The sequence below is a fragment of the Capsicum annuum genome, chromosome 1, assembly GCF_002878395.1.
Source record: "Capsicum annuum cultivar UCD-10X-F1 chromosome 1, UCD10Xv1.1, whole genome shotgun sequence".
Classification (NCBI taxonomy): domain Eukaryota; kingdom Viridiplantae; phylum Streptophyta; class Magnoliopsida; order Solanales; family Solanaceae; genus Capsicum; species Capsicum annuum.
In genome coordinates this window covers 2821605-2832371 of record NC_061111.1, presented here as the reverse complement: position 1 = coordinate 2832371, position 10767 = coordinate 2821605, and the positions used below count along the sequence as shown (strand labels likewise).

At 33.6% G+C, this 10767-nt stretch overlaps 1 protein-coding gene across 1 annotated transcript; it reads left to right on the top strand.

The window, feature by feature from the left end:
- The first annotated feature begins 2036 nt into the window (after nt 1-2036).
- Nucleotides 2037-4094, top strand: LOC107852145 (probable WRKY transcription factor 29). The gene is made up of 3 exons (XM_016697203.2): nt 2037-2459; nt 2683-2796; nt 3464-4094. Exons 1-3 carry the CDS (start codon nt 2104-2106, stop codon nt 3972-3974), a joined length of 981 nt encoding a protein of 326 aa, XP_016552689.1. The 5' UTR covers nt 2037-2103; the 3' UTR covers nt 3975-4094.
- The last annotated feature ends 6673 nt before the right edge of the window (nt 4095-10767 follow it).

Sequence of the window (10767 nt, the reverse complement as noted above, 5' to 3'; positions counted from 1 at the left end):
TGCTGAAGCATTACAAAATTGTCTCTGTGCCCGCCCTATGTATTAATTGTGCTTTCTTCACCCTCCAATACTAGTACGCCTCATCATAAGTCCACCCCGTAAACTCCATCCTCATCACCCTGTATGTTTCTCTAGATTATATATAAACGCTTTTAGGATAATATTTTTTAATTTAAAATCAAATACAAAAAATAGGTTTAATTCTAAGCAACATTTTTCTCCGTACAGAACGCACCCTAAATATGGACTTTGGTAAACCAATTCCATTTTATGTTTCAATATCAATATTTTAATTCTTCTTAGGATATACATAATTTAACAAGTATGCGAAATATAATACTTAGTTGAAATAAATATTATTTAATGTATGTTAGGTTAGTTGTCTTTTTCTCATTAACTTCAAAATAAATAGTATTTATGGTTGCTAATCCTATATATGAAAGATGTACAAGATGATTCATGGCAAACATATTTTTGAATTACACACGAACGTGAAATTAGTTAACGATATGCATATGGGACACATTTTCTTTCTTGTCCTTTCAAGGACAGTTTTTTTTAAAAATACGCTCGCTTCATTCGATATATGATATTCAAACTCACACTTACACTTATACTTGTATGAATAAATCTATGAGAATTGATAATATATAAATTCGATCCCATGCATTTATATATATATATATATATGGTGGTTTACATAATTTACAAAACGTATTCAAAGATTCTTATTATCTACCTTTATTGTTAAGGAAAAAGATGCTAAATCTAATTCAAACTCAAAAGGCAGCTCATGAGATGAGATAAAAATCGTTCAACAGATAACATACTCTTACATTCCCTCTCAAGCTGTGAATATTGGACAATTTGGAGTATAAACAACATAACATGATGAACACAAGGCTCAACATTTAGTGGCGGAACCAGAATTTTCATAAAGAAGTAAGCACACACACTAGCCGAAGGGGATCCAACATCAACTATATATACATAAAAAATAATTTTAACAATATATAAATAGTATAATTTTTCTCAAAATAAGGTGGCTCCGTCCCTGTTAACACTAGGTACGTAAATAAAAAATCAGAATGAATCTAACTATAAAACCATAATAAGAAAATGGATTGTTGAACCTAGTTAACTCAAACTTGAACCAAAAGAAAAAGATCATAATATGATAATTAATCATGTTCATATATTAAAGAACCAACAAAGACTCAAATTAAACATTATTGTTTCCAACTTCCACCAGATTCACAAATAAGAAAGTTTCTATTGCCCTTTAAATTTGCGAAATGGGGCTAACACCATAATTTAAAATGCCTAAAACAAAACAAGCTGGCTAATTCTTAAGTTATCCTTTTGTATATTTAAATAATTAAATTGTGTTTGATATGCACCTTAACTATAAATTATTTTCCCCGTTTCATTTTACTTGACCGTTATATTAAAAATAAATATTTCAATTTACTCTTATCCGTTTTAACAAATTAAGTTTTTTCAAACAATCCTTAGTATTAATAACTCTATGAAGTAATAACAATTAAATTTAGAGTTTTAAATCATCATTAATAAGGTTAGTTTAGTAAAGTACGTACACTTATAATAAACACGCACTTAAAGGGTGGGGTGTCTCAAGTCAACATAGGTCAAGTAAATAATTACTGTCATTAATTAACTGTTTATACAACCCTTAATTTAATGAAAGGCCAAACTAATTAGACTTAAAAAAAGAACATTTCTGACAAAATCCACCTCTAAGTACGTAAGATATTTGATCACTTTAGTCAACAATGAGAACTAATAAGCCAAAAATTGAGACTAATTAACGCGTGTATTATTATATTTACCAATTTAGCTTCAGCTGTCGTTACCCTTTGACTTTGTAATAAAGTCAACTTGATAAATCCATCTTAAAATAATACTATATATTTTTTTTAATAAAAATAAAAAATGTAGCTTGTGTGTAAAGAAGAAAAAAAAAACTGCTGATTTTAATAATATTTTGAGTCTTTAAATAGCCCTCAAACTTCATATTTTTAGCTATCAAAAAAGTCAGCGCCATTATTACTATTAATTTTTTCTCCTCTATTTTTTTTTTGTATGATGATAATGGATTGGGGTCTTCAAGCTGTTGTTATTGGATCATCAAGTACTTCATGTAGTGATATTCATGGATCAAATTATGTTGATTTTTCACCTAATTTGGATTTTCAAGAAAGTGAATATTTATCTTTTTCTCATCATCATCATCAACATCATGAGATGAAAAAAGAGGTTTATAGTGATGAATTAGAACAACTTTACAAGCCATTTTATCATGTTGGTGGACAAAATATGTTGATGGGATCTTCAATTTCATTAGTTCCCAAAGAAGTTATTAAAGAAGAGAAAAGAGAAGAAGAGCAACAACAAGTGGTGGCTGCTAGCAATACATATGTACCCAAGTACAAAAAAAGGTGAGGAAATTATTTTTGAAATTATGTTCGGTTCAACTTATTTGCACCCCAACTTATTTTTCAAGAGATTGATCTCCATGTACCTCCAGCCAGATAGGAAGAAATCGCCTACTATGATATTTCTAACTAGATTTGCTGCGACTTGAACATGAAATCTCGTGATTCTCATCTTACTTTATGTGATTTTGTTTAACATGGAATTTTTTTATTTTTTTTTCTATAGGAAAAATGAACAAAAGAGAGTGGTGCTTCAGTTGAAAGCAGATGATCTTTCTTCTGATAAGTGGGCATGGAGAAAATATGGTCAAAAACCTATTAAAGGCTCCCCTTATCCAAGGTTCTATTTTTCTCCAAAGATCCTTTTATTGAGTTTATATATAGGATCAACTTTGAGATTTAAATTTAATGGATTCAATCTTTTTATTTTCACACTATGGGTTTAAATCGAATTTAAGATTATCAAAATATTAGTAATTTTTCGCATATATAGATGAACCTGTTGAGTGTATGCATGGATTATTGTATATTTGTATATATGAATATGCTTATGTACTTAAAATTACCATGTGAAGAGTGGGGGTAAATTAATAAACCATATGTACTTAATTACCTCATGACATTTGATACACTTCTCTCTAGTACTCTATAATCTTTTTTATGATCAATTTAATATTAATATAGTAGGTTTATTTGGCAGTGTTTTTGCTTGTACTTGCAATATTTTTTATACATATATGATAGAGATTTTGAAGTTAAAAAACGGAGTACGTACGTTGATGCTCCTATATCCATAACATGAGTAGTACTTAGATGAAGTGAAGTTTTGAAATTTGAGTAATTTTATAGAATAACGTAACATTAGTATATATTGAGCTCGTAATAGTACTTTGCAAGCCTCTCTATGGCTGAAAAAAATCGCGTTTTAATCAAATTGACTCTTGAAAAACGGAAGTTTGGCACTCTTCACTTATAAATCTAACCCTAATATTTTTTTTTCTTAACAGGAGTTATTATAGGTGCAGTAGCTCAAAGGGGTGTTTAGCAAGAAAACAAGTAGAACAAAGTTGTACTGAACATGGAATTTTTATTGTGACATACACAGCTGAACACAACCATAGTCAACCAACACGTAGAAATTCACTAGCTGGTACTACCAAAAGCAAATTTCCAAATTCAAAAAACTCCATTAATAGTCCCAAGAAGATTGTGAAAGAAGAAAAAATTACAAGTCCACATTGTTCAACATCGAATTTAGGGTTATCTCCAGAAGCAGCACGTATGATCGACGAATTTCCAGAAATAAATCAAGAGAATAATATTATTATAGGTGGTGACAATAATTATTATGATGAAGATGGGATGAGAAATATTTTTGAAGGAAGTGATGAAAATGAATGTGTTTCAATTGAAGAAATGTTTGATGGAGATTTCTTTGCTGGTCTTGAAGATATTCATGATGGATTTAATTCATCTTTTGGATGTAATAATTCAGCATTTCCCTTTTCTAGTACTTGATCATGTAATATATGTATTGGAATCTTTTTTTGTTTTTGGGTAGAGAATCCATTAGGAAAAAAAACAAGATGGACTATATATTAATTAGCAATATATATGGACTTTTTCTTTTCTTTATTGCTAAATTTCTCTTTGCCAGGAAGAAGATGCTAGCTCATCTGTAATTATTTTTTACTATTTATTTTATTTGATGATAAATAGTATGCGGGAAAATCTTCTCTATATAAGTTTTGAAATGACAATTTTGAATATAATAGATGAAAGATGTAAGCACGATGAGGTGTGAAGCAATCTCGTACTAGACCAAATTACTTTCATTTTTCATAACAAAATAAAAGTTTAGCTTTGGTCCATCATGTGTGTCACTATTTTCTCATTAATCTATTAAAAAGGAATAACTCCTTTATTTGATTTGGAACAATTTAATTTTGAATTTTCCAGTTTACCCTTTAATTTGTGACATATTTTTTATAACCACAAAATAATAAATTTAAAATTATAAATTTCAAAAGTCTTTTTTTAATTTTTATACTCCGTGCATATCAAATATCGTCGTGCAATTGGATGTTTCAATATTATTAGAGTTTTTCAAATATAGGCAATTTGGTGTATATGCATTTTTTAGTTTTGGTCTTTGGTTTTTAAGGAAAAATTTCTTTGCTTAGAGGGGGGAAATGTTGGACCAAACACTGCTAGTATATATTAATATTCAAAATACAAATAAATGCATAAAATGTGGTAACTAAAAGGGATAATTACAGTCGTCTAATATCTTCGGGATACCTAGTTTACAAAAAATAAATACAAACTATATAATCTATATCTATAATCTATAATCTATATCTATATCTATATCTATAATTTATATCTATATCTATAATATATTAAAAGTGTAAAAACCTTAGAAAAGTGATTTGAACTTTTTGCCATTTATTAAAAGACCTTTCTTTAGACAAAACTGTCTTTTCACTATTTTTAATTTATTATTTAATTATTTTTTATTATATTAATTAGACTTTCTAAAATATATGGGAATCCTAAAATATATGGTAGAAGCATTAATTAATATTTTTCTTTTTCCTACACTTTCTAAAATATATGGGACTCCTAAAATATATGGTATGAGAATTAATTAATATTTTATGTTCTACTGTTCAATTAGAAAAATACAATATTTCTATAAATATTGAGATGTACGTTAAACTATAGAACAAATCGATTTGCCTATTGGAAGAATATGATTGATGTTTATCGCACTTGATTCGATTACATGTCTAGATTGGTGAATGATTTATTTTCTAACCCTCAACTTTTTCACTGTTTTTATCAGTATAATAGAATTTAACATGTGTGTATATATATATATATATATCTTTTTTATCTTCATTCAAAATCATTCTTTAGGGTCAAAATTTTCGCTCAGACAAGAATTAGTTGCATCAAAATCGAAGCTTTGTGATCACTGTTATATTTTTTTTATAGTTTACAGATCGTAGATGAATGTCGGTTGGCTTTTAAGAATTTCTTGTGTAAAGGTTAGATTTAATTGTATTGTTTTGGTATCTTTATTATCTTATTATTTTATTTTAATTTACAGATGCTAGATGAATGCGGGTCGGCTTTGAAATTTTTTTTTTAGGTAAAGGTTAAGTTTAATTGTATTATCGTAATATCTTTATTAGTTTGTTATTTTGTGGCAGTTTACAGTTTGTAGAGGAATCTCGATCTGTTTTGAGAAATTTTTAAGTGTAAAATTTAAGTTTTATTGTATTGTTTTGATATCACTTTTATCGTAATATAATGTTTGAACTCATCAAAGTGAGGTACACGCGCAAGTCGCACACACCTAAACTAGTTTATACTAAATATAGATACAATATATATTTTAGCTATATTGATAAACTAATTGCTTTAACGGTATATATCTGTAACTTTTCCAAACTAAAACCTTCTCCAACTCCAATGTAGGTGAACAGTTCTCACCTTCACACTTTTTGGCAAAAAATAAAGAAGGATGAAACTCAGCTGGAGTGAAATCTTGGTGACAAGTATCAGTAGTAGGACTTGATGTGAGTTTTAAAATTTTTTAAAAAACGTTGTAGTAATCACCAAAAGAATTATCTTGTAGGTTACGACTAGTTGGCACTTGGCAGGATTAATATGTTAGTATATAGTATTTACTAAATTTTTCTATATAAATATAAGATTCACACGAAGTTACTGAATTCCCGAAAACCTTCACTTATCCTCCTAAATTCGCACCTCCTCCCCCACTGTTATGAGAGGGTCGCATGTCAAGCAGTGGTGGATTCAGGAATTTTCTTCAGGGGGTTCGAAAAATAAAAATATAAATGTGTGAATAAGCCAATAAAATATAATTTCAAGGGACGTAATAGTATATAGTCTAAAAATATAAAATACTTAAACTTATATTTTAACTTATTTTAAAGTTTTTTTTTTTTAGGCTTATACTTAAACTTATATTTTAACTTATTTTAAAGTTTTTTTTTTTTTTTTAATATAGCAGGTGAGGTGTAGACACCTAATTCTGTCCCTCCCGAAGACCCAGGTTACACTTTTTTATCCCTGTCTTACCACGTGCCCTCACCCGTATGATTATATCCCACAAAAATACAAAAATAACAAACCCACTAACAAACCTAATCCCCAATTATTCTTTTGTAACAAAATTAACCACTCCTCCTATCAATTTTGAACAACACATCACTACCTCATGCCCCATACCCTACCCCACCTACCCTACCCCAATACCCACCCTCACAGCCTATATACACGCACACAATTGATACGCAAAAAAGGGGAAAAGAGGAAACAGGCAGAACATTTTTTTTTCTTTTCTTCTTTAGAGGACTCTCACTCTCTCTCTCTCAACAAACTTCTCCGGCGACCAACCAAACGACCCCATCGGCATCCATGGCTGACGCCGTCCATCTCAGCACCGGCTAGCCTTCTCTTCCCCTCTCCCTCGACCGCCACGCCGTCAGCAGCCACCGACGACCTAAGCCACCACGCCGCCGTCGCCATCACCGGCGAGAATCCAACCAGCAAACCAGCGTCGCTACCATTGCGAACTCACCGCCTCCAGACGCCTCCAAGCCCCCCTCCGTTCTCCTCCAGCCGCCGCTCCGCTCCGACTAGCCTCTATCGCAGCACCAGCGCGCCTATTCCATCGCCGGCGAAACAGTCCACCTCCCTCCCCGTCGCCGCCAGAGAAGGCAGCAAAACCACCAACCGCCGCCTCACCCACCGGAAAACGACGAGTTTTTCGAAACCCGTCTCTGGATTTTCCATCAGTTACACGCCGGAAACAGTAAAACTGTCGTCCCACAACAATATCCAACCCGCTTTCCATCGGTTCCGACGAGGTCTGATTGGAACAGAGAAATGGTTTTTTTCGGTTTTGTTTGGAAATTAGTTTGGTTTTGGGTTTCTGTTCAATTTGCAAACTCGGAGTCGAGGTTTTCCGTTCGAGAGTTTCGACCGAGCCTTGATTGATTCACTGTCACCTAATGAGGCGGTTTTGGGGTCACTGATCGAGTTTGTTTGACGTTGGGGTTCTCCGTTTGAGGATTTCGATTCTCGAGTTTCTTTATTATCAACGATAATGAATTCTATTAAGGTCCATCTCTTTAACTCTACTCTTTCGTTTTCTCGGATTTTGGTTAATGCCGTGATTTTGTGTTTTGATTGAATTTTTAGTAAGATATTGATCGATGTTGTGGATACGTAGGAGTGGTGTGCTTAAATGCTTGAATCTCCGTTGGCTGTATATGTTTGATGTTGATTTTAGATTTTTAAAAAGTGGTTTGATAACCGGAAAATTTGTTAACCATGGCTTAAGGATTAAACTTGTTGATTTGGGGGTCGGGATCGAAAATTGATAATCGAATAAGTTGAAGGTTGTTTTGATTCATTACTGAATATTGTCAAATTAGATAGTATCATGATAGATCAAGTGGGTAGGCAATCGTAGGTTCGGGTAGGCGAAATTTAGGAATAAGTGTTTCGTTGGATGTTGGAATGTGCGTGTGAATGTTTCTTTCTAGTTTATCGTATTTAATTCAAATGTATTTATTTAGCCGGGGAATGCCCCGAGATAACTTGTATTTATTCACCGGAGAATGCCCCGACGTATCATGTTGGCGAAAAATGATCGTGATGAAGGCCCGAGGCGTCGGGTAGAGCATCAGTTTAGGATTAGCGTAGGTTTACTTTCAGTCTCTTTTTATTTCGGGTTGTAATAATTGGACTGGATTTTACATTTCAGATTGTTTTGTTTTGTTTGATTATTTTGCGTGCTTTTGTGGTTTGTACATTTCGTAATGCCAAAATAGTTGATACACTCTACCAAGCGATCATGGTTGAACCACGGGATCGAGGGGTACCTAACACCTTCCCTCGGTCAACAGAATTCCTTAGCTGGAGTCTCTGTTCGCAAACCAGTTTAAGAGTCAAATGGTTTCGAAAAGGATTTTCCAAAGGTGACTTGGCACACCGGATTATGCCAAGTGGCGACTCTGAATAAAAATGTAAATAATCCTTTTCCGAAATAAATTTTCATTTCCTGTCACTTAAATAATAAAACCCTTTTGGACTTTAAACTAAATCTCTTTTTTGGAGTACGAAAAAAAAGGGGTGTGACAGCTCTGGCGACTCTGCTGAGGATTGAATGACAAGTTTTCAGAATTCGAGCTATTTTTGGAGTCGTATCGGCATTATTTGGCATTACGAGTGTATAAGCATTGTTTGTGGTTATTGTTTGTGTTATTTTCACTTTTGTGTGTTTTCGTGCTCTTTGTTTATAGTATTTATCCTCTGTGTTACCGCTTTATATCTGTCATCATGAGTCCACCCCCCGGCCTTCTTTCTGCAACAAGTCTATAGTACACGTGTTGTACACAACCTCTAGTTGAGTCACCCTTATTTTAGGGGGGGAGCCGTCGGTGTTATGGAGTAGGTGGAAAGCAAAGTAGCCACTATCGACCATACGCTCCCCCGAACAGCCTTGTTAGTAAACCACAATGTAGGTCAGCCTTTAGGTCATGCTTATGTGCATCATACGGAGACCTAGCGGGACCCACATGGCCCTTTGTAGGAGACTCCCCTCTAAAGCATCCCTACGTGCTAACTGTTGCATTTTTAAGGGTAACGTGGTCATTTGACGGATTGATTTTTGAAAAAAGAAAAAAAAATTGTTAGGAGTAAGGTGCGTAGGCAAAAACGAAAAAGAAACAAAAATAGAAAAAAGTGAGTCGAAAGAATGAAAAAAAAAAAGAGGAATGTCGTGGTTTATTTTAGAATTCTTTATGGCTTTTGTTCTTCATGATCCAAAAACTCAAAAAAGATTTTTTTTACGTTTTACATTTGTCTTCGCAAAGTACCGTAAATTCAAAAAAAAAAAAAGCAAAAGTTTGTTTGCCTTTTCTACTTATTTGTCAAAAACAAAAATACCAAAAGATTTTTTTTTCTTCATAATTGGTGGTGTCAGTTTTAGTTAAAGTGTCTAGCTGAAAATGTTGGTAGTGTCTTTTAAGTTAGGGTCAATTTATCGTTAATTGTCCAATCTGGATGAACTACGCATACCTGATTCCTTTCCCTTGGGTTGGGATACGTAGGCAACCCTCGGTAGGTCCGGTAATTCTTTGTGTTGGCCTTTGTCTTAGTATTAGCCTAGGTCTCTCGCCCCGTAATCTAGAGTTGTTTGCCAAGTAGACTGATTTACCTCAGTACTTCTGTTCAGCAAATTGGATTCATGGGTGTGGTCTGTCCCATCGACATATGTTTGCGTCAAAAATCCCAAGGGTTGGGAATCTTCTACTCCTGTCGAATTTTTGAGATAATGTCTTATGTGTTATTACAGGATGGATTTGTCCACCAAGTCTAGAGTTCTGATGGTTGTCAAGGTGCCCAAAAAGTTAATCAAATGGTGGGAAATGTTTAACTATGTTGATCAGCAGAAACTGGTTAAAATATTAGGTAATCTTACGAAACTTCTGCATGTTACCCCTCGTCCAGAATTAATAGAGGCTTTGTTGACCTTTTGGGATCCAAGTAGTTTGGTGTTCAGGTTTGGGGAATGTGAAATGACTCCTACTTTGGCAGAAATATCCGGTTTGTTGCATTTGCCCTATATCGAGAAGGATATGATCCGAGCACGAAATCATACTAGCGTGAGATTTTTGCAGTCTTGTGGTTTAAAAAGTAAGGGTATCCGTTTGGGTTGTTTAAGTGATTCGTGGGTTTCCCTAGATTATTTGTTCGCTAGATTCGGGCCCTCGGAAGGTTTTGATTGCTTTTGGGATGAATTTCATGTGACTAAGGATAAGTGGGAGAGAAAGCGTCTTGAAGTCTTCACCCTCGCTTTGTTAGGTACTTTAGTATTTCCACTAGAAGAAAGACGTATTAATACCCGTTTGCAATCTGTGGTGATGGCCCTATTTTATAAGGATCAAAACAACAAGGGCATTAATCAAAAGGGCAGGTTCACTCTTATACCCATGATCTTAACAGAAATATATAAGGCTTTAACTGATGTGAAGGGAGGAAGGAGATTTTTTGAGGGCAGTAACCTGATATTGCAGATATGAATAATGGAGCATTTGCATGTGCCTTCTTTAGTTAGACTAGACGTGTTAGATCGTTGTATTCCCAATCGAGTGAAAGCCATGGACTCCAGGTTGCGTTTGGATAAATTCTCGTTACCCGTGTGAGTCGAGGCTTGGATTGAATTTCTTGAATCAAGAACCTGGGATAACATTTTGTGGACTTATCT

Bases quoted from the DNA above. Each gene is read 5' to 3' on its own strand.
- LOC107852145 (XM_016697203.2), top strand. From the start codon at position 2,104: ATGATGATAATGGATTGGGGTCTTCAAGCTGTTGTTATTGGATCATCA. The intron at 2,460-2,682 runs GTGAGGAAATTA...TTTTTTCTATAG, and splicing joins GTACCCAAGTACAAAAAAAG to GAAAAATGAACAAAAGAGAG. The intron at 2,797-3,463 runs GTTCTATTTTTC...TTTTCTTAACAG, and splicing joins AAAGGCTCCCCTTATCCAAG to GAGTTATTATAGGTGCAGTA.